The following is a 20,779-nucleotide window of genomic DNA, read 5'->3' on the forward strand; positions in this document are numbered from 1 at the left end:
ATTCAGCCGTCTTGACCATGCAACTGATTACGCCCGGGTGCAGAAGTACAAGGTCCGGAGATTGACGTAAGACTGGAAGAGGAGTGGGTGAGGCCTGCGATGACTGGACGGGCAAGCCAGCTCGATGCAGTGAGTTGGTTGGAAATAACAGAAAGATTCACGATGTCTGTGCGAAGGTAGCGCGAAACACAGCCGCGCCGTGAAGCTGTCAGGCTGACTGCCAGCCAAACGCAGCCGAGCGATGCCAAGGCTGATTTAGGGTCCAACAGCAAGGCAATTTCTTTTGTTCGGGCCGCCTTACGACCGCCTATTTCTTCTCGACTCTGCTTCGGCGGGGCGGGCGGTAACCGCACGCACAGCTACATCATCACATAAGTCAAAGGGCACCGTGCACACCTACTCCATCCTCTGCGACCATCACAACAACGATCACCGTACTGGGACATCATGGAAGAGCTCCGATCTCTGATCAGCGACGTGCCTGTCGTATGGCGCGAGCTGGACCACCTCAAGCAAGCATTCGTGGTGCTCAAAGCCATCGCCGACTTCACCTACTGCGGTGTGACGCCTCTGCTTTTCGATAAATCTCATCTCAGTCTACGATCGCTGACGCTCGTTCCTCTCGTGGCGGTCTCCTTTGTGGCCGCGGATGCAGCCATGTACTTTGCGCTGGCCAAGTCGGCGGATGCGACGCAGGTGTGGATCGCTCTGCTGCTCGTCGCCTACAGCCTGGTGTTCTTCTGGTGGGCTCAGTACACCATGTCAACCACACCGGGCCTCACCGCCGCATTCTCGAATGACGAGCCAGCGTTTTTGATCACCAATGGACCGTGGGCGTTCGTGCGGAACCCGCTGTACTCGGCATATCTGGCGTCGCTCGTGGCAGGCTTCATTGTCACGAGCTCGTCGAACCATCCTGACCACGGCCATATATTCTTGGTCTCGCATGCAGGAGGAATCGCGCTTGCGGGTCTGCTGGTCGCTTTCAGCATCTTCTATCAGGCCATCAGGGAGGAAGAAGGCAAGTTCAGCGCCAGTAAGCTTCGAGCCAAGCACGAGGCGTACAAGAAGAAGGTGTGGTGCCTGTTGCCGCTTTCCGACGTGTTTGGACGCTGAGATTTGTACAGTATGTCGCCGTATCCTCCTGTCATCATCACATACTGGAATCGAAGCAGAACTTGTGAACCTTTGACTGGGTCCTGAAGTGTTCTTATCAAAGCTGAGAGGGCAGAGTGTCGAGGCGGGAGGTCCGCATTGTTACATCGGGCCCTCATCAATCGGCGATTTTGACTGAAATTCGTCAAGTCACGAGGGCCGATCCAAGCCAAACCAAAAAAAGAAGAAGGGAAAAAAGCTGCGCCAAGTGGTGAGGTACGGTCGTCTCTCCTCTCCCTTTCTCGCAACCTTTTGAGACGATAGCAAGAAGATCAACGGCATTGCATTCGAGAAAAGGGATCGGAAGATTCGTTCACTCGAGACATCTTTTTCCGACGCAAGCAACATCCTCACGCACAGCAAGCCCTTACCTACGCTCGGATCATCCGTCGTTGCTCAGTCAGCCAGCCGTTCCAGCATCCATCCGCGTCGGCCACGCAGCGAGAGCAACTGCAACGAGCGCGTTGCGAACCACCCGCCTTTCATCAGACGGCAGGTGCAGCCTCGCAGGTGGGAGCAAGCTGCCAACGTGCACGCATCAGAGCGCGAGAGGCTGCCACTGCCCTCGCTCTTCTCTGTCTGCGCTGGTCGTCGACGCTGGCACCTCACCCGGCTAGGCCATGCAAGCCTCCTCACCGTTCTCGTCATCGATCTCGACTCCGGCACTTGATCCACGCGCCACTTCGAACACGCACAATGCAGCTTTGACCATCGATCCAGCCGCCCTCCTGGGGGCAGGCTCCGCCTCACTATACCCGGCTCAAGCATCAGTACCAGGCTCGTCGACATCAGTACTGAACACAACCAGCAGCACGAACGGCATCGGCAGCAGGAGTCAAAACACCCTCGATAGGTCCGCCGCCCAATCAATAGCAGTCAAGCAAGAGCCCGAAGACGAGAATGCATCGTCTCTCGCCGCTTCACATAATGTCGCCGGCCTCACAGAGGACGCAGGCGATGCTCGACTGGGCAGCAGACAACCGTCGACATCAGTAGGAGCCTATCGCAACGACAAACCCACGTCACGCGGCTCAGAGCAGCCGGGCAAGGATCCTCGATCGGAGGAAAGGCTCAAAGGCGAGCCTGTCACTCTTGTCGACAAGCTTCTACACAGTGATCACAAAGCAATCCTCCGGCCTGACCTGTCTCCATTCACGGATGCACGAGATGTTCTTCGCAGATTGTTGCCATATCATGTCTGGAACATACCACATCACGACCTGCTCAAGGCGTTGGACTTGCACGAGGATCCCGTTCTCAGCCAAGTCAGGTCACGCAAGCGCCGTCGCATTGCACAGCTCCATACCAACAAGCCTGCCTCGGCCAGCACAGACCACGGACAGCCAACCGAGGCTTCCACCGACCTTTCTCGGCCCGTCGTCCAGCCGAGCACAGACCAGGATGATGAACAGGCGCCTCACACTACCCGAACCGGTCGAGACTCAGCAGACACGGAAGACAAAGAATACAGCGACTTGAGCGAGCTCGGACTCCCAGTGCCATTGCCGGAAGTTCCGCAGCCACCCTTCCCCGACCTCGACTTCGCCGAATCTGCCTTTGCACGCCGTCACGCTCTCGCTTCGCGCTTTCGCCGCACGCTCACTGCACTCGAAACCACTCACAGACGTGCGCCCAGCACAGCACTTTCGCTCGAGCATCTCGAACGACTAGCATACAGCGACGATAGAGAGGAGGTGCTCGCTCAGATCGAGCATCTCAAGTCGCTCAAGCTTGAGCTCGAGACGTTGGAGGACAACAGGCAGATCGATGCAGCCGAGTCGTCAGCCAAAATCAACCTTCGCTTTGGCATCACTGACGAAATCGAGCGCGAGCGTGAGAGGGAGCGCGAACTGGAGAGAGTCAAGCGCCAACAGGAGAGAGCGGCTGCCAAGGCTGCCAAGCTCGAGAAGGAGCGTGAGGCAAGGCATCGTATCGGCATCTTCACACCGCAACCGGAAACCATATCCACGCCCGCTCCACCATCTCCCACTTCGACATCAGCCGCCACTCCAGCGCCATCCACGCTACCCACGGGTGTACCTGCAGCATCTCTTGCAATGCCCAGTCCGTATTCGGGCTTCAGCACACCGGCCAGCACGCCTGCGGCATATCCGTTCCCGCCTGGCGCGAATCTCCCTTATGCTCCCAACATGTCCATGCCTCCACCCGGGCCGAACGCTGCCGCACTTTCTGCGCAGTTTGGTCCACCAATGATGTATGGCTCCGTATCAGGTACACAACTCGGCTCAGCACCGTCATTCGCATCCACATCTGCGGCGGTAGGTGCCAACGGCGTACCAATGCCGCCGGGCATGGCGCCAGCCGGTGCTTCGACTACCGGACCTTTTTCGCCTGCTGTTGGATCTACGCCAGGCACGCCATCGACTGCGGCAGCAACACCGTCCAAATCACCTAGCAAAAGCAAAGCCAAGGCGGCGGCGGCAGCAGCGGCAGCTAGCGCGCCAGGAACGCCGGGCACGCCGGGAACGCCAGGCGTCACACCAGGACCAACACCACATCGAGGCCGAGGAAGGCCGCGCAAGCATCCCTTACCCGGCACGCCAGGCGGTCCACCCATCCCGGTACCGCGCAAGAAGAAGGAAAAGCCTGTCAGGCCACCAGCCGCCGCCGCCGGGTCGGCGCCAGGCACTCCGAGCGCTCCGGGTGCAGGTGCCATGTCGCCACCTTCCCTGCCTCCTGCAGCGGCCGCGCCGGGTCTGCACACAAGGCCCCCGCCATCTCCGTCTCCTGGTCCGCCGACCATGCCCGGACCCGCACCAGGCTATACCGGCGAGATGTTCTCATCGACTCTTCCGCCTGCACCTGGAGCTGTGAGACCGCCCCTGGGCTCGCCTTTGGGCAATGCAGCATCGCCAATGTCGGTCCGACCGCCGACCATGCACCCGACTTTGACCAGCGCGACGAGTCTCAATACGCCACGAGCTACACCGCCTGCGAACCCTTCGCCTTCGCCTGCTCCTGCTCCTGCTCGTCCGGCTGCTGCGTCCAAGAAGACGCCTGCGAAGGCGAATGGGACGACGCCGAAGCCAGCCTCACCAGCGGCGGTCACATCCGCACCAGCGCCTCAGGCCGCACCGGCACCGGCACCCTCGGCAAGCAACGCCAACCCATCGATCCCAAATCATCCCATCCCGCTGCTCATCCCAGTGGCATCGCTCCCGCGGCTGTCTGCGTTGGGCATCCAGCCTGTACCGAGTCCTCACATTCGACCTGTGATCGGACCCAACGGACAGCCTCAAGGCCTCGAGGGCGCGCCTATCGCCATCGATCCGACCCAGAGCGTGCCTGCTGTGCTGCTGGGCATCAGCGAGGGATCTGCCGAGGCGACGGCGGAGGGTGGTGGCAAGCAGCAGATCCTGCATATCTCGGTGGTGTTGAGCAGACTCAGTCCGTCGCAGCTGAGTGGACTGGCCGTATTGATGCAGAGTTTGCAGGCTCAAGTCGAGGCGGGTAAGCGAAAGTGAGCGAGAGCGCCGCGCGGAGAGGAGTGTTTCGGCGGTGAGATTGTGATTCTGGAATTCATCTAAGCATCCAATGTCGAAGTGGTCTGTGTGCGTGTGATGCACCCGTCACCTTTGAGTGCATCGAGACTATCGCAACCTGTGACCGGGAAGACGATGTGGGACTGCAAAGACGCTGGACGGCCGTTAGTCCTGCAAGCAGAATTGCGCACAGACGCTGCAGTCCGCCAAGTGTCGCGTGTAAAGGTCAAAAAGTGTGTTGCGCCGCCGCGGACTGAGCGTTTCGACTGGACCCTGAATTCCTGTTTCTCTCAAACATCCGGCCAGATTTCGAGGGATACGTTTCGGTCAACACACCACCATCCCCAATCCTGCCAGAACATAAGCACCTGCATCATCGTCTGGCTCGTAGATAGCTACTCAGTAGCGTGCGATCATGTCCTGGAGCTGTCAACGATGTCGGCAACCGCTACTTCTGCATCCTTCGGTGTCGTCGGATCTCGATCTCAACCAGTCGGCCTACGATCTGGTGCAGGACTCGTTCATTGCTCCCAGGCACGCACAAGCATCCACATCTCAAGTGCAGCCATTTCTGAAGAGCGAACAAACGGATGCAGCTGCAACGTCGGCGTCGAGCTCTGCCGCAGGAGCGGGCTCGAGTGATCCAAACTCGCTCAGTGCACGTCTAGCCGCTTCCTCCGCGCTGTTCGATCTGCTCTCGCATCCGCCTACCTCTCAGAATGGACGCTCGTCACCATCGGCATATCGGAGCGGGAAGAAAGCTTTGAATCTGCGTTCAAAGGCTTCTACGTCGACGGTGATCGACCATCCGCTTTGCAAGACATGTACGGATACGCTGTTGGACATTATGGATTCGCAAATGTCGCAAGTGCGGTCGCAGCGAGACTCGTACCTCGCTTTCGAGGCCGAATTGCGCAGATACAAAGTGCTACCCCCGACAAGCCAACGTCGAGGCTCCTCATCTTCCTCGACAGCAGACGACTCCCTGGACACGGCGGCGATGCAACAAGCACAACAAGAGGAGCTTGAGTCGCTGCAACACGAAATCTCGCAGCTGCTCATGGACGAATCTTCCGCCCTGTCCGAGCTCAAAGACGCCGAAGAAGCACGACTGTCCGTCGAGGCGCAACTTTCCACCCTCGCCGAGGAAGAATATGCGCTGCAGCAGGAGGAAGAACGCTTCTGGTCGCAGTACTCGCAACACTCGCTGACCTTGTCCAAGCTGGAAGAGGAGAAGGCATCGCTCGCGATGGCGGTGGCGCACGACAAAGAGCTGCTCTCAAGGTTGCGATCCACCAACGTGTATACGGATGCTTTCTGCATCGGACACTCTGGTGGAATTGCGACGATCAACGGGTTGCGGCTGGGTCGATTACCGGGCCAAGCGGTGGAGTGGAACGAGATCAACGCTGCGTGGGGTCAAACAGCGCTATTGTTGGATGTGGTGGCGAGAAAACTGGGTGTAGGCTTCCGAGGGTACAGGTTGATACCGAAGGGATCGTTCAGCGTGGTGTACAGATACGAGGATTCGAGATCGCAGCATTACAGCGCTTCGGCTGCTTCAACATTCCTTTCGACTTCAAACGACGCCGCCGAGACAGAGGCAGAAGACGGCATGGGAGAAAAGACAGTGTACGAGCTATACGGGTCTTCCGACTGGCAGATCGGTCGACTGTTGCAGAGCAGACGATTCGATCATGCGCAGACAGGGTTCTTGGCCTGTCTCAAACAGGTTGTGGACTATGCGGCGAAGGAGGACGCGAGCTTTCAGACGCCGCACGCGATCAACAAGGACAAGATCGGAGAGGCGAGCATCAGGCTGCAGTTCGGAAGCGATGAGACGTGGACTAGGGCGTTGAGGAATGTGCTGGTGACGTGCAATCGGGTGCTCATGTGGATGCTGGAGAGGGAGAGGCGGCGAGGGCAGCAAGAGAGCGCAGCATCGCTGGGGAGCGTTGGGAAGGATGTAGCTACCGGCGGAGCGGGCGGAGGCGGACTGCGGCCGGGTCAGGGTGTGACTGCTTGACGAAAAGGCGTGCGCAATCGTCGGGAGTGGCCGAAGAGGAGCTCTGCTTTTTGCAGCCCATGCAAGAGTATCTTGTTGTCATATGTTCCTCACGCGGACGAATCACAGCGTTGGCTAGCATGAACGTGCGACTTGCCACGCTTGGTGGTCGCGAGATCTGCGGTTCAAAAACGCCCTCGGTTGACAACTTGGCTATTGTGAGTCCGAGCAAGATCCGCAGAGAGGGAGCGTCGCTGGCTCAGTTCAGACTGTGGTACGGCCAGGAAGAAAGCCGACCCCATCCCTGTGCGTGTGTGTGTCACGGCTGCGGTGTGATGGTGCACCTTCTCGGTGTAACCTTTTGTGGAGTCGAGACGCAGACAGACGGACATGCGCCGCTCGCGTGAGGCTGTGCGTGCAGGGGGATTCTAAGCGCCACCAGCTTTGCTCAGGCGCCCCGACGCAAATTTCAAATTCACCGGTCGCTCCGAGACTTGTTCATGCAGAAAGCTCCTGTCTGCCACGAGCGGGTTGCATGGATGTGACCGAAGCGAAGGACGAGGCGAGGCAAGGGAATGGTCAGACAGATGTCATGCTCGAGTCGGGCCGAATCATGTTCTGAGCTGTGCCAAGGAAACGAACAGCGTTTGCGTTTGAGGAATGCATAAAATGGACATGTGCCAAGAAACAAGAATCCCAACCTTGAGCTTGTAGCGATGTATCCTCCTCTCGCTCACCATCCATCCAGCATGACAGACCGGTATCCACAAGCTGCGTCCTCCTCCAACGGCGTCGGCGCATCGCACCAATCCAATCGCGAGTCTCTGTACTCGCAGTTGCGTTGGTCTTCGCACCACCAACCCACGACACGACGACGAAAGCTGCAACTGCTACGATCGTACCTACCCGACTGGATCATCACCATCCTGCTCGCCGGTCTTTTGGCCATCATCAACAACGTCCATGGCTTCCGCCGCGAGTTTTCGTTGACGGACACTTCGATCCAACACACGTACGCTGTGCACGAGCGTGTGCCCACCTGGTTGTTGGGCGTACTGGCGATTCTCGTTCCGGCGATCATCATCGCCGTGTTCTCGCTTGCTGTCTCGCGCTCAGTATGGGATCTTCACAACGGTCTGCTTGGCTTCGTCCTCGCGAATGCTCTCACGGTGACCATCACTACACTAGTCAAGGTGACCGTGGGGAGACCACGCCCGGATCTGATCGATAGATGTCAGCCAGCCGCCGGCTCCTCCAACGCCGTACCCTACGGACTTGTCACGGACATCATCTGCACCGTCGGCGTCAACGACAAGACCCTCCGCGATGGTTTCCGGTCTTTCCCCTCCGGACACGCCTCCACCTCGTTCGCTGGATTCACCTACCTCTCGCTCTACCTCGCCGGCAAGCTGCACCTGTTCGACCGTCGTGGTCACGCCGTCACCGCCTGGCTGTGCGGAACGCCGCTCATGGCAGCGACGCTCATCGCGGTCAGCAGAACCATGGATTACCGTCACCATGCGACCGACGTCATCGCAGGCGCCCTGCTGGGTCTCGTAGTGGCGTACTGGAGTTACAAGTTGTACTACCCGGCGTTGGGACACAGTCAGAGTCACAAGCCGTACTCGCCAAGGATTCCGGCCGAGCATCTGTCGGGTGCCAGTGAGCACAGGTACGCAGATCAGGAGGAAGGAGATGGTGAGGCGAGGTACAACTTGACCCATGGAGGGGGTGGAGAGGCGGAGGAGGGTGGTGTTGGCGTGTACAACAAGCCGATGGGCGGCAGGGTATTGGGTGAGTCGATCGAGTATCCGGAGCGCGATACTGTGCCTAGAGTGTGATACGCAGAGAGTCGATGGAAGCCTTCGAATAGCATGGAATCGTCATGAAATGAAAACGGAACTCATACCACGACGTTGACATTTGCATGCATGCATCGTATCAACCCCGCGCAAGCTTGTGTTCCATGTACGCCACCAACCCCTTCTCCCCTGCTGGAACAACAAAGTCGTACGCAGCTTCGATCTCCACCTTATATCCGCCCAAAAGCATCTCTGTCAGCCTCATCTTCACCTCCTGCTCTTCTTCCTTGTTCCCACTCAACCCTCTCAACAACCTAACCGCCGTCCTCCTCTCATCATTCCTCAGCCCCACCAACCCCTCCCCCTTTTCTTCGAAATCCCGCACATCAACCCCAACCCACCTCACCGCAGAGTGCAAGCGATATTGTCGCCAAACATCCACACCATACGGATCCCCGTCGAACAACCCCCTCACGTCCATCCCGCTCCCACAATGCGAACATCGATGGTTCGATAGCAATTGAACGAGTTTGGCTGTTGCTCGATCTGGATATCCTTTTCCCGTTATGAGGATTTGAGCGGGGATGGTGGTTGCCTGGAGGAGGTGTTTGAAGACTGCTTCCTTTTCGACGATCAAGACGACGTGGTGACCAGAGTGGGGACAGGGAAGGTCGATGCGCCAGGCTTCGGTGATCTCGGTTGGGATGAGGGTGGTTTGACCGAGGGTGCAGTTGTACACTTGGGGTGAAGTGGAGGATGAGCTTGGGGGGGAAAGTTGAAGAGACCCGGAGAGGATCCCACGCGGACTGCCTACGATGCCTAGCTCCAATCGATCTGTACATCCCAGCAGTGTAACGAGCTGCGAAATGATCCGGTCCGACGCGGATTGCGATGGGAACAGCGAGAGGCTCTGATAGTATATGTCCCTGAGATCACGGCAAATTGGTGTTCAGTCGAGTGGTGGAATGGGTGGATAGTCCGAATGTGAGGATGACGCCACGTACCGTTTGGTCACGAGTGTACCTCTCAAGAGATTCCGTTGGATCAGTTCGAGCACCCGTAGCACCTGGGCTGCATGTTTCCTCCGACACAAGACCGTCAGTCGACACGACGACATGGCTACGTGGAAGAGAGATGGAGAAACGCACCGAATCTTCGTATTCCAACCACGCTTTTGGTCGGGAAGCTCACGTTGCTCGCTGACGGGGCATCTTGCCTCTCCGCGGCTTCGTCGACTGAGGTTGCTGCCGCGGCGAAAGTTGAGAATCGGATGGGCTCGGATTTGGGCTTTGCTTGTTGCTTTGATCGCTTTGCTGGACGGTCATCATGCTGTGACTGAGATACGGCTTCGCTTGTGGAGTCTGATAGCAGAGTTGCAGTTTGAGCAGCAAGTTGGCGCGAAAGATCGAAGATGAGAACGTCGATCCGCGCCAAAATGGTGGCTGATGTGCTCGTCATGGTCGTTAAGGAATGATGGAGGCGGTGAGGGAAGGCTGAGAAGGGTGGCTGAATGAGGAAGGAGCAGTGAGTGTCCTGACGCTATCATCATGTGTATCTGTCGTCACGCAGTCCGTCGGCAGCCTTCCGAAAGCCACACCACATCGCACACCGACAACGTTCACCACTCGGAGCAGTCTCCGACACACATGAGCCTCAGCACACACATCTCTATCATCTCTTCCCTCTTGCCATTCCGCTCTACGAACTAGGGTCGATCTTCAGCGAGAAATCGACATGCTTGGTCGACTGATGGATGCTGCTCGTCGAGATGATATCGATCGAGTTATCCACATGTCCACCCTGCTTGACGTTGTCGATATCGATGCCACCGCTGCTTTCCAACAAGAACTTGTGCTTCCCGCTCCACTCCTGCTTCAACCTCTTGGCGTTGCTGATCAGAGTCTCGCCCTCCATGTTGTCGAGCATGATGACGTCGGCACCTGCCTCGATCGCCTCGACGGCTTCGTCGTAGCTCTGCACCTCGACGTCGATGCGCAGCGAAAACCCGCAGACGGATCTCGCCGACGCAACGGCATTCTTGACCGAGCCCGTGCTCCAGATGTGGTTGTCTTTGAGCATCACCATGCTGCTCAAGTCGTACCTGTGCATGTCGACGCCTCCAACGAGCATGCCGTACTTTTCGACGTCTCGGAACCCGGGTGTCGTCTTGCGCGTCCCCGCTACGATCCCCTGGTACCCTGCATCCCGTGCTTTCTGCGCAAAGAGACTGGAAGCAGTCGCGATACCGGAACACCTGGCGAGAGTGTTGAGCGCAACACGTTCGCCAAGAAGGATCTTTCGAGACGGTCCCTCGACGGTCGCCACTGCGATCTTGACCTTCTGACCGGGGGTGGAGGATCTGAGGTATTCTCCTTCTCGGAAGTTCCAGTGAACCTTGCAGTCGAGCTGCTTGAACACCTCGTCGAAGAAGGGGACTCCGGCGAGGACTCCTTCGCTTTTGCAGAAGAGCGTGGCTCGTTTGATGTCTTCGCCGACGACGAAGCCGCCCCAGTCGAAGGAGGGACAGTCTTCGGCAAGCCACGAGGTGACTTTGACCTTCCAGGATGGAGGCAGCAGGTTGGCGTAGATCGGGATCGTGGTCGACATTGTGATGGAGCAATGACAAAGATGAAGTAGGGATTGAGAAGTCTGTCACGGGTCGGAATCGAGAAAGTGCTTGGTCGTGAAGCACTCTCCACCGTTTCTTCCAATCCGATGGGCAATGTCCGCGCGGAACATACTTTGCTAAGGGTCTGCGGAGAACATCCGAGCATTGCCGAACCCCTTGCTTCTAACCGGCCGGGATTTCTTTTTTGGAACAAGTAGCTCGATCTTACATTTTAGTGATTCTGCGTGTTGGTCTCGCCAAAATGCGGCGACACGAGGATGGTGCAGCGTAGAGTTGAAGCCAAGGCTCGTCGGAGCTGCAAATCGCTGCCGATCCTCGAACGTCGATCATCTGCTCCGAGGGTGGCTTCCGTCTCCTTGTGACTTCAATTGCAACCAATTGGGAAGTTAGGTGCCAAGCTGCGCCGGAGAGACAGGGGCGATCTGCCTGACTTGCACGCCTCTGTGGCGGTGGCAGGCTCGTGCTCGACCTCGTCTCCACCTTCGGCAGCTCAGGCTCCATCAAGGAGGAGGAGAAGCTCACGGTTCCGTACCGCGAGAGGTTGAGCAAGATGTGGTTTGCCTCATGCTTCTGGCTGTGTTGCGATAGATGCGCTCCGAGGAAGGTTGAGAGACAGGGGTTCACCAAGCCAAATTCTAACTTTTAATTTCCTGCCAGTTCCGAGCGGCTGCTCGAATTGGAAGGTCGTGTTTTTTTGGTGTTGTTCTTCCTGCTGCTGCAGGATGCTGCAACACAGCCAACCAGCCTGCATAGTAGGCCCGCGTCCGTGTTGCAAGTCGATGGCTGTCAGTTTCCGCGGTGGCAGTTTAACTCAAGCCTCCGAGCAGCAAGATGGAGGCAGCCAAGAGGATGAGGTAAATTCTCGCTCATGAGCATTCTACCTCTCGCAGGCGCAGAGAGAGTTGGTCCTGCTGCTCTCCTTTGTCTGATTCCCCTACACCCCTGCTTCTGTCGGGGATTCCGCGTCATTCCTCGGAACATCCACGAAGCCACGTCAGGAGCACGCATTGTGGTTGCGAGAAGCTCGAGTCAAGCGCATACATGGACTGCTGCTTCCTCGTGTGACTGAGTGGCAGCAGCGCTAAGTACAGCGGTAGCCTCGTCCCGCATTTTGGTGGTGCCGGTTCAACCTCCGCCCCTCAGCTATTTACACAGTCCGATTCCTGCACCTCGTTCCGTCACCACCACCACCACCAGTACTACCACCACATCACACTCGTTGTCAGCGTCGCTACTCGTATAGACATCCTCATCGGGGCTCTCGGTCACATTCGTCATCCACTCTCAGACAAGCCTCTACGCTTCGCTTCGACTCGACTAGCGTTTGATCGCTCTGCATCATCATGTTTGGACGTAAGTACACCATCCGTGCTCTCGGGCTATCCGCGATGACAGCCACGCTGACTTTGCTAACACTTGATTTCTACAGGCCTCAAACACAAGATGTCCCGCGCTCGTTTGGACGACGATGGAAAGAAGTCGTCGTCGCCCGCCTCGTCGCTCCCACCTTCGCCCACCAAGCCGGCTGCATTCTCTGCTGCTGCCGCTACTGGAGCTCCCCAAACCCCTCTTGCTACAGTACCGGCTGCTTCCACCCCTTCGTCCTCGACCAGCCCCGCGACTCCCATCGCCTCGGCTCCCAGCACTGCTCCGGGCACCGCTCCTTCGAGCACCGCTCCCACCACACCCGCCACCAGCACCACCCCTGCTAGCGAAATCCAGAACAATATCGACAGCAATGGTCACGACATTACCACCAACGGTGCTGTCGTTCCCCGTGTCAATCTCGCCTACTTCACAAATTGGGGCATCTATGGTCGCAAGTACACTCCCTTGGATGTCCCTTACTGCAACTTGACCCACATCCTCTACGCCTTTGCTGACGTAAACCCAGACACGGGCGAATGCTTCCTCACCGACCTCTGGGCCGACGAGCAGATCCACTACACCGGCGACTCTTGGAACGACACGGGCAACAACCTCTACGGCAACTTTAAGCAGTTCCTGCTGCTCAAGCAAAAGAACCGTGCCCTAAAGCTGATGCTCTCCATCGGCGGTTGGACTTTCGGTCCCCACTTTGCTCCTATGGCCGCTGACCCGAAGAAGCGTGCCAAGTTCGTCTCCACTGCCATCACCATCCTCGAAAATGACGGTTTGGACGGCCTCGACATTGACTGGGAGTATCCCGCGGACAGCACCCAAGCTGCCAACTTTGTTCTCCTTCTCAAGGAGCTCCGCGCGGGTCTCACCGCCCACCAAACCAAGAAGCAAGAAACCAACCCTTACCTCCTCTCCATCGCCGCTCCCTGCGGTTCTGACCACTACAAGATCCTCCAAGTCGCCAAGATGGACCAGTACCTCGACTTCTGGAACCTCATGGCCTACGACTTTGCCGGATCGTGGTCCACCCTCACCGGCCACCAAGCCAACCTGTGGAACGTCAAGGGCGCGCCTCCCTCCACCGACGACGCCGTCAGGTACTTCATCGGTCAAGGCGTCGTTTCGCACAAACTCGTTCTCGGCATCCCACTCTACGGCCGCGGGTTCGAAAACACCGACGGCCCCTCCAAACCCTACAACGGCACCGGTCAGGGCACCTGGGAAGCCGGAAACTGGGACTACAAGTTCCTCCCCGTCAAGGGCGCAAAGGAGATGATCAACACCAAGATCGGCGCCAGCTGGAGCTACGACTCTGCCAAGAGGGAGTTCATCAGCTACGACACGCCTCAGAACGTCCTGATCAAGTGCCAGTACATTCAGAACATGAAGTTGAGAGGTGCCATGTTTTGGGAACTGAGCGGCGACGCGACAAAGAGTCAGGGTGGTGCGGATAGGAGCTTGGTCGCGTTGACGGCAAAGAACATGGGAGTGTTGGATTCGACCTTGAACCACATCAGCTATCCTTACAGCAAGTGGGACAATGTCAAGGCTGGTATGAAGTGATGCACCGCCTCCGAGTCTAGGCAAAGAACCCCCGGCTACTTTTTGTGTACATCTTTCTATTCTCTCCTCTTCGTTCCGATCTTTAGCCTTTACTCTTTGTACGATTTGCGATTGGCATGCCTGCGTGCCTCAATCGTTTGCCTAATGGACAATGTCATCCTCTGCTTTCAAATCTTGATCTTTAGCTTGTGCGATCTTTCGTGAACTTTGACTGCTTATCCTCACCGTCATTTTTATGCCTGCATTTTGTCACTATTTTTATATCGAGCGTTATGGCGGTACACGTTGAAAGATCGCACTGCACTCAAATCTTATGCTACCACCTACTCCCAATGTCACACCGAAGACGGTCAAGGAAGGGAAAGACTGTTCAATTGCAACACGAAACAGCTCCTTACGCACCCACCGAAGCAGCACCCAGCGCCGTACCTGCCAAGATCATCTCCAAGCTACCTCGCACCTGCATCAGATCCCTCTGCAACCTCAATTCGTCCCCTACCTTGGCCCAGATCCTCCCGAACAGATCGTCGATCAACGGACTCTGCCCAATCACGCTGGCGTACGTATCCACAATGACGTTCAACGTATCGCAGACCAGATCGACGTAGTTCGGGTTGGCAGCGTGTCTGAGCAGGAACCTCAGCACCGGTTCGAGCGTGACATCGTCTCGATTCGAGATGGCCCTCCTCAGCCCATCTAGGCTGCCGCGCGGACTTCTGTGGATCAGCTCGAGGATCAAACCGAACGTCACGGTGGGTGGAACACCTTTTCGAAGCGCAGCATCGAGCGCATCACTGTACCGGAACGCTTTGAGGAATCGATCGTAGTCCTGCAGTTTGCGCTTACGGACGCTGTCGACTCGAATGTCATCCGTCGCCCGTCGTGTGTTGATCTTTCCAGGTTGATTCGAGGCGGCTGCTTTGCCCTGCATGAAGAACTCGTAGGCACCGGCGTTCATGGCTGCGCGTTCGGCTTCTCGACGTTCGAGTTCGTTGGCCTTGACATCTCGTTTGCGGACGCAGAGGGTTCCGTCGGCCATACCGACTGCGATGTGCGATTCGTCCGGTGAGACGGCCATGGACAGGATGGGAGAGGGGTATCGCATCGTGTGCGTCACTTTGAAGTCGTGAGCTGGATCGTAGACCTTGACCAGGTGATCGAGACCACCGGTGAGGATACGCATGCCACCGATGGACTCCGAGTTATCGGCGGAGAAATCAGCACCGGAGTTCACCGATAGCGCCAGCGACGTGATCGTCTTTTGGTGGTTGGAGATGCTCGCCATGCATCTACCGCCCATCATGAGATCCCATACTTTCATCACTGGTCCACCTGCTGACAAAGCCACACCACCACCTCCCGTAGGATATACCAAGACATCTTCCACCGGCGCACCATGGTCCATCGTCATTGCGCAACCACCCTGCTCTCCCACCCTCGAATCCCACAACTTGACTGTGCTATCGTAGCTTCCCGAGAGCATCAGCGCCGGATTGTCCGGACTGAACACTGCCGAACGAACGTAATCCTGATGCCCTTCGAACACGTGCACCGCCTTCTGCTCCGGAACATCCCACAACCGAACGGTCCTATCATCGGCAGCCGACATGATCTCCGTCCCATTCGGCGAGAATCTCGTGACATGGACTGGATTCGTATGACCCCTCAACGTCCTCAGAATCGCCCTCGACGTCGTATCGAACACCTGGATCAATCCACTATCGTCCCCCGCGACCATCAACCTTCCATCCGATCGAAAATTCGCCGACCTCGCAACATCCTTGAACCTAGAAATCGTCTTTGAAACTCGAGTGTTGCGCATCGAGTAGATCTGAACACGAGCACCCGTCGTCACGGCGAACTTTTGTCGAGCGGAAACCGAAGTGGGCTGCGTGGAAGTAGAGCCGATCGTGGTAGAGGTCGAAGAAGGGTCATCTTCGTTCGCTGTCGTCGAGTACACCGAGACGGGCGGTACAAAGTGGATCGAAGTGATGGGCGCGAGCTCTTTGACGAAGACAGGTGCGCGGAACTTGCGCCAGTAGTGCGATTCGGGCGAGCGAGACGAGGATGGTCGAGCAGATCGCTCTGTTACTGGTCGGAGTGAAGAGTACTCCATTGCGTTTCGGTTCTGCCCAGCGAAGAGTGCTCAGTTCGAGGTGGCCACTTGAGGGAAGGCCGCTACGATGGCGTTGGCAGCTGGTCGAAAAAGTAGTGGCCGGTGCGACTCGCCGGTAATGGTAAAGGTGGAAGAGAGATGATGGCGTCTTTGAAGATCGGAAGGAGGAACAGCCAATGTGGAGCCACAGATCCAAAAAATTTCCCGTAAGAAGAAAATTGAGCCAAGACCCTGGTCACGTGCCTATCTATTTTCAGCAAGGACTCTGACAACTGAGGTCTAACAAATATGGGCGAGGACGCGACGGCGAGACGTGCTGGTCGCCGTTAACGGCAGCAGTTACCGCTTCTCGTGCCTTCCACTAGCTTGCAACGCCGAGCTTTCCTGTCGCACGCACGGCATGTGAGCTTTTTCGAACAAGCGGGACATTTAGAAGAATGTTTGACGCGGTATGGGGCAATTCAGGCTCAAACGCAGGCTCGAACGCGAATCTGGGCAGCTGGACAGCTGCACAGCTGGGTCAGCTGAGCTAGCGTATCTCGCCGGCGGTCAGCTTAGTGTATGATCTCGCAAACAACGCCTCGGAAGAACGGGAATGCGGTCGGAGAGCGAAACGGTCAGATGGGGTCCTCAAAAGGGGCAATTGCCGTTTCCGCTAACTCGGGCCTGACCATCATCAGCACCAAAATACAAGGGAACTCGACAAGCTCATTCTTGGTGACGAAGCTGTTTTGCTTGTGCCGCCGATGTCATCAGAAGCCAAGCCTGGACGACATAGGTAGAACCAAGGCCAAGATATGCTTGCCCGACTTGGCGTACAGCTGCCAGGCTAGAGGCTCTTTGCTTGAGGGCATCCGCGTATGCCAATCGTCACGGCAATGACGCGGAGTACATCGGTGGTCCGAGGGATCACATTCCTCAACCGCGCGTTGCCTTGATATGCTGCGGAGCCTCATCCAGGAACACGGCGGGGACGTCCAAATGAGGTGAGGCGTTTTTCATCTCAGTGTCATGTCGGCACCTCCTTGCCGAAACGAAATGCTGCCAGCAGAGCGTTTTTTCCTGTGCCTCTCGCTTTATTTACTGTAAAAAAGATCGACACGACAACCGTTCCGAGCAGCGCGGAAATGAGAACAAAAAGAACAAATGAGACAAACACACCGCCACCAGAAATGCGTCTTCTGTCGAAACAAATATTGCTGAGGTCGAGACCAGAGCGTGCCGTATCGACAACGCCTGCGAAGATGAAGAAGATGCTCTCGCTGTACGACCTCGTCGTTGGTCTTGAACCACCATGGTATCTCCTCCCAAGACTTCAAAAGCCGTTTCCAGATCCACGTCCTCCGACCTGTCAAATGCCAAAAAGAAAAAAAGGTCGAAAAGAGACGGCGTCTCATGCGCGTCTATGCAGTTTCCCACTCTTTTGTTTCGCGTTGGACCCGATTAGTCGGATCCTGCGCCCATCTGCCTTGAATTCGAATCGAAGATCTGCGTCCTGCAGCACAACGTCAAGAACGGCCAACGAGCCCGCACGCCTGTCATCTTTCTGCCAACTACCACAATCTCGGATTCAGTCCATTCCAGTTTAAACTCAACAAATACAACACGCAGGCGCAAGAAGTCAATTTGAATTCTACCCCTCGACCTCTGCACATTGGCCCCTTATTCCCTCGCCCCTCTGTTCTCCCACTTCTCTGCAACGAATTGCCTTGACTGTGACGCTCAGGTCGTCGATGAATTGAGTCTGTGTGAATAACGTGTGCGAACGAGCATAGTCGCTCCGACAAGGCTGTCGACGTCGATGCTCGAACAGGAACGAGGGAAGAGGGTAGAGTGTCCGTACGCAATGCGGTGGTGCGGCATTTGTCTGCAACTCGCTTACCGTTCCGACTTAGCCGATGTCGATCCAACAACGATGCAGGCCGCTCTCATTTCGACGTGCTCATATCTTGCACATTGTGGCTGGCCGAGTTTACCAGAATGATTCCTTCGTGTGCGACATGCGCGGCTGCGTCGACGCTCGTTCCCCGCGCTGTCAAGCCTGACTGCTGCTGCACCTTGTCTTTCGGCAGAACGGATGGTCCGCCTGTCCGCTCGCATGTCTACATCTCGTCCCGGCCCTCCTGCCCAGCACAGCCAACATGCCTCACGATCAAGCCCCCTCCATCGTGCCTGTGCACCGCCTTTGTGTGCGCTTGACGAGGCAGATCTCGTCCTGCAGAGAAATTTCGGTCTCCGCTCGCACCTTGCCTGTCACTTTGGCGCCCTGTTCCCTGAGATCCGTCCGCTTGCCGCCGCAGTAAAGCGTTGCTGATCCCATCCTTTTCCTGTTCTTGACCGTCCAATCCTCTCCACCATCGCCCCACAAACGTAACGCTTCCCTTCTGTCTCATTGCGATTCCTGCCTCCTCTGTTCTGATCCTCTCCACCATATCTCCACTACTGCTTCATAAAACATCCCCCTCTCGACCGAAACTGCATCCCACCCCGCTCTCGAACGAAGCACTTCCAGCATCACATTCTTTTCAGCGACCACGCTCATTTCTCGACCTTTATATCAACTAGCTCAGCTCGATCAGCTGGCACAGACAACTTATTTATTGTTCGACTTATAACCAATCATCGCCTCTGTCAGCGCATCTTTGCAACATAACTTTGGGCAACCGACAACTCCTCAGAAGAGGCCCAGCTTCGCGTCAATCGCGTTTCAATCCCAGAGACTTTGGACTCCTTGCTAGATCGTGACCGAAGGTCGCGACATCAAAGAAAAAGAATCGGTATCTGCCTACTCGCCTCGCTGTTCTGGAAAGCGGGAAGTCCAAAATCAACTGCAGCTGCACCGTCCCTCATATGCAAGAATGGCACCGACACGGAGAGCGCTGTCGTTGCTGACATGGACGGCGCTGTTCGCGCTGCTCAGTCTTCTCATGTCCCCTGTAGCGGCACGCAAAAAGATGCTCATCTACACCTACACACAAGGCTTCCACCACTACTCGATCCCCACTGCCACCAAGGTAGTGCAGCAGCTGGCAAAGGACGCTAATCCACGCATCGATACGGTCCACTCGGACGATCCGAGCGACTTTGAACGAAAAGATTGGCTCTCGCAGTTTGACATGGTCATGTTCATCTCGGTATCCGGCAAAGCGCTCTCAGACGATGGAGCAGAGGCGTTCCGCGAATACATCGAAGCTGGCGGGGGCTATCTCGGCGTGCACGAGGCATGCGATGCATTGTACCAACAACACTGGTATGGTCGCTTGGTAGGCGCATACTTTAACTACCATCCGCAAATCACCTGGGCCACGTTGAACGTCATCAACCAGACGCATCCAGCCACAGCACATCTCAAAAAGTCGTGGAGGGTGTACGACGAAATGTACAACTACAATTCGGATCCTTCGAAATGGGGCAAGCAGTACCTGATTACTGCTGATCAGTCTTCGTACAATGATCCCGTCGAGACGGTTGCGCAACGTGCGCAGGAGCAGGGCAATCCACATCCGATCGCGTGGTGGAAGGAAGGCAACCAGCTCTCGTACAATCCACACGTCAAGGTCGGCGGCGGGACCGATCCGACCAAGCAGGAGATCCGATCAGGCAAGGCAGGTACGGGTGGACAAGGTCGAAGCTTCTACACCGCATTGGGTCATACCAACGCCATGTGGCACGACGACGATTTCCAGCAGCACATCATGGGTGCTGTCAGTTGGTTGATGGATTCGCCTGTTCTTAGGTCCTCCTCAGCGAATCCCCCCAAGGGCGCTGTTGGATCCGACTATGTTGCAGCAGACATCTCCGCCAACGTGACGGTGGGCATCGGCCCGAGTCGCGCCGATTCGGGACCTGGGATCTCGTCGACACTGGTAGGCGGAACACCCGTACCTTACTCCAAGTCGGCCATCTCAAAAAGCAGTGCTGCGTCTGCAAGAGGATATCTCGCAGTGGCATCGACGTCATCGGTAGCACTAGCGGTTGCAGTGGGGATGCTGATGATGTTCAGCTGGTGCTGAGCCATGTCCTGCACAAAATACTCCGTATCGTCGTGTCTAAGCGCCACAAACTATATGCGTTTTTTTCTTCCGGTCAGCCTCTGGTTTCCTTTTTCGTCTTCACTTATCAGCAAGCCGGTCTTTGCTCTCATCTGCTTTGTCCCCTCTGCCTCGTGGCCTGCGTCGATCGATGCGCGTTAGGCCGCGAAGAGTGGTACGTCTTCCTTTCTCAGCTGTGCTTGTTCCTTGTACCTTTCGATCTCGTTGCTGTACCCTTTCGATGCTCTGTCGTCGGCCTTGCCTAAATTGAACAATTGTACTCGTACACTCTCTTCCATGCAGTCGTGCTCACCTGCAGCGTGTGCGAAAGGTCTCGATTCGACGGGGGCACGTCCGCATTTGTTCGCCAATCGGGAAGCGCAGGGTCTATCAGCATCTTTAGCAGCCGAAACGGGAACCGAAGAAGCGCTTACCAGAGATCCAGCACCGAATGCTTCCCGAATGTAGCAAACCCCGTGACCGAACCCGCCGTCAAGCGACCGATCCAGAAGGACGGTACGATCGACAAGTCGGGTACAAGACAACTTAATCCAAGACAACAAAGTCTAGATCAGGCGGTAAGGGTCGCCGGTGT

General features: G+C 56.6%; 10 protein-coding genes across 10 annotated transcripts; 6 read left to right on the top strand and 4 right to left on the bottom strand.

The window, feature by feature from the left end:
- Positions 1-447: 447 nt before the first annotated feature.
- PHSY_007433 (hypothetical protein) lies at positions 448-1,116 on the top strand (the record flags this gene model as incomplete). Its single annotated transcript, XM_012338027.1, has 1 exon — positions 448-1,116. The coding sequence occupies one exon, from the start codon at positions 448-450 to the stop codon at positions 1,114-1,116; it is 669 nt and encodes a 222-aa protein (XP_012193417.1).
- Positions 1,117-1,775: 659 nt separating this feature from the next.
- On the top strand, positions 1,776-4,630 carry PHSY_007434 (hypothetical protein; the record flags this gene model as incomplete). Its single annotated transcript, XM_012338028.1, has 3 exons — positions 1,776-3,434; positions 3,529-3,737; positions 3,859-4,630. 3 exons carry the CDS (start codon positions 1,776-1,778, stop codon positions 4,628-4,630), a joined length of 2,640 nt encoding a protein of 879 aa, XP_012193418.1.
- A 443-nt stretch (positions 4,631-5,073) lies between these two features.
- On the top strand, positions 5,074-6,684 carry PHSY_007435 (hypothetical protein; the record flags this gene model as incomplete). Its single annotated transcript, XM_012338029.1, has 1 exon — positions 5,074-6,684. The coding sequence occupies one exon, from the start codon at positions 5,074-5,076 to the stop codon at positions 6,682-6,684; it is 1,611 nt and encodes a 536-aa protein (XP_012193419.1).
- A 728-nt stretch (positions 6,685-7,412) lies between these two features.
- PHSY_007436 (hypothetical protein) lies at positions 7,413-8,504 on the top strand (the record flags this gene model as incomplete). Its single annotated transcript, XM_012338030.1, has 1 exon — positions 7,413-8,504. The coding sequence occupies one exon, from the start codon at positions 7,413-7,415 to the stop codon at positions 8,502-8,504; it is 1,092 nt and encodes a 363-aa protein (XP_012193420.1).
- A 100-nt stretch (positions 8,505-8,604) lies between these two features.
- PHSY_007437 (topoisomerase acting in meiosis) lies at positions 8,605-9,582 on the bottom strand (the record flags this gene model as incomplete). Its single annotated transcript, XM_012338031.1, has 2 exons — positions 8,605-9,391; positions 9,470-9,582. The coding sequence occupies 2 exons, from the start codon at positions 9,580-9,582 to the stop codon at positions 8,605-8,607; spliced, it is 900 nt and encodes a 299-aa protein (XP_012193421.1).
- Positions 9,583-10,163: 581 nt separating this feature from the next.
- On the bottom strand, positions 10,164-11,072 carry PHSY_007438 (nicotinate-nucleotide pyrophosphorylase; the record flags this gene model as incomplete). Its single annotated transcript, XM_012338032.1, has 1 exon — positions 10,164-11,072. One exon carries the CDS (start codon positions 11,070-11,072, stop codon positions 10,164-10,166), a length of 909 nt encoding a protein of 302 aa, XP_012193422.1.
- A 1,465-nt stretch (positions 11,073-12,537) lies between these two features.
- PHSY_007439 (glycoside hydrolase) lies at positions 12,538-14,037 on the top strand (the record flags this gene model as incomplete). Its single annotated transcript, XM_012338033.1, has 1 exon — positions 12,538-14,037. The coding sequence occupies one exon, from the start codon at positions 12,538-12,540 to the stop codon at positions 14,035-14,037; it is 1,500 nt and encodes a 499-aa protein (XP_012193423.1).
- A 394-nt stretch (positions 14,038-14,431) lies between these two features.
- On the bottom strand, positions 14,432-16,153 carry PHSY_007440 (hypothetical protein; the record flags this gene model as incomplete). Its single annotated transcript, XM_012338034.1, has 1 exon — positions 14,432-16,153. One exon carries the CDS (start codon positions 16,151-16,153, stop codon positions 14,432-14,434), a length of 1,722 nt encoding a protein of 573 aa, XP_012193424.1.
- A 1,080-nt stretch (positions 16,154-17,233) lies between these two features.
- Positions 17,234-18,253, bottom strand: PHSY_007441 (high affinity methionine permease; the record flags this gene model as incomplete). The annotated part of the gene is made up of 2 exons (XM_012338035.1): positions 17,234-17,501; positions 18,036-18,253. The coding sequence occupies 2 exons, from the start codon at positions 18,251-18,253 to the stop codon at positions 17,234-17,236; spliced, it is 486 nt and encodes a 161-aa protein (XP_012193425.1).
- Positions 18,254-19,011: 758 nt separating this feature from the next.
- On the top strand, positions 19,012-20,734 carry PHSY_007442 (hypothetical protein; the record flags this gene model as incomplete). Its single annotated transcript, XM_012338036.1, has 2 exons — positions 19,012-20,019; positions 20,591-20,734. The coding sequence occupies 2 exons, from the start codon at positions 19,012-19,014 to the stop codon at positions 20,732-20,734; spliced, it is 1,152 nt and encodes a 383-aa protein (XP_012193426.1).
- Positions 20,735-20,779: the final 45 nt, after the last annotated feature.

This window comes from Pseudozyma hubeiensis (genome assembly GCF_000403515.1).
Source record: "Pseudozyma hubeiensis SY62 DNA, scaffold: PHS70, whole genome shotgun sequence".
NCBI classification, from domain to species: Eukaryota; Fungi; Basidiomycota; class Ustilaginomycetes; order Ustilaginales; family Ustilaginaceae; genus Pseudozyma; species Pseudozyma hubeiensis.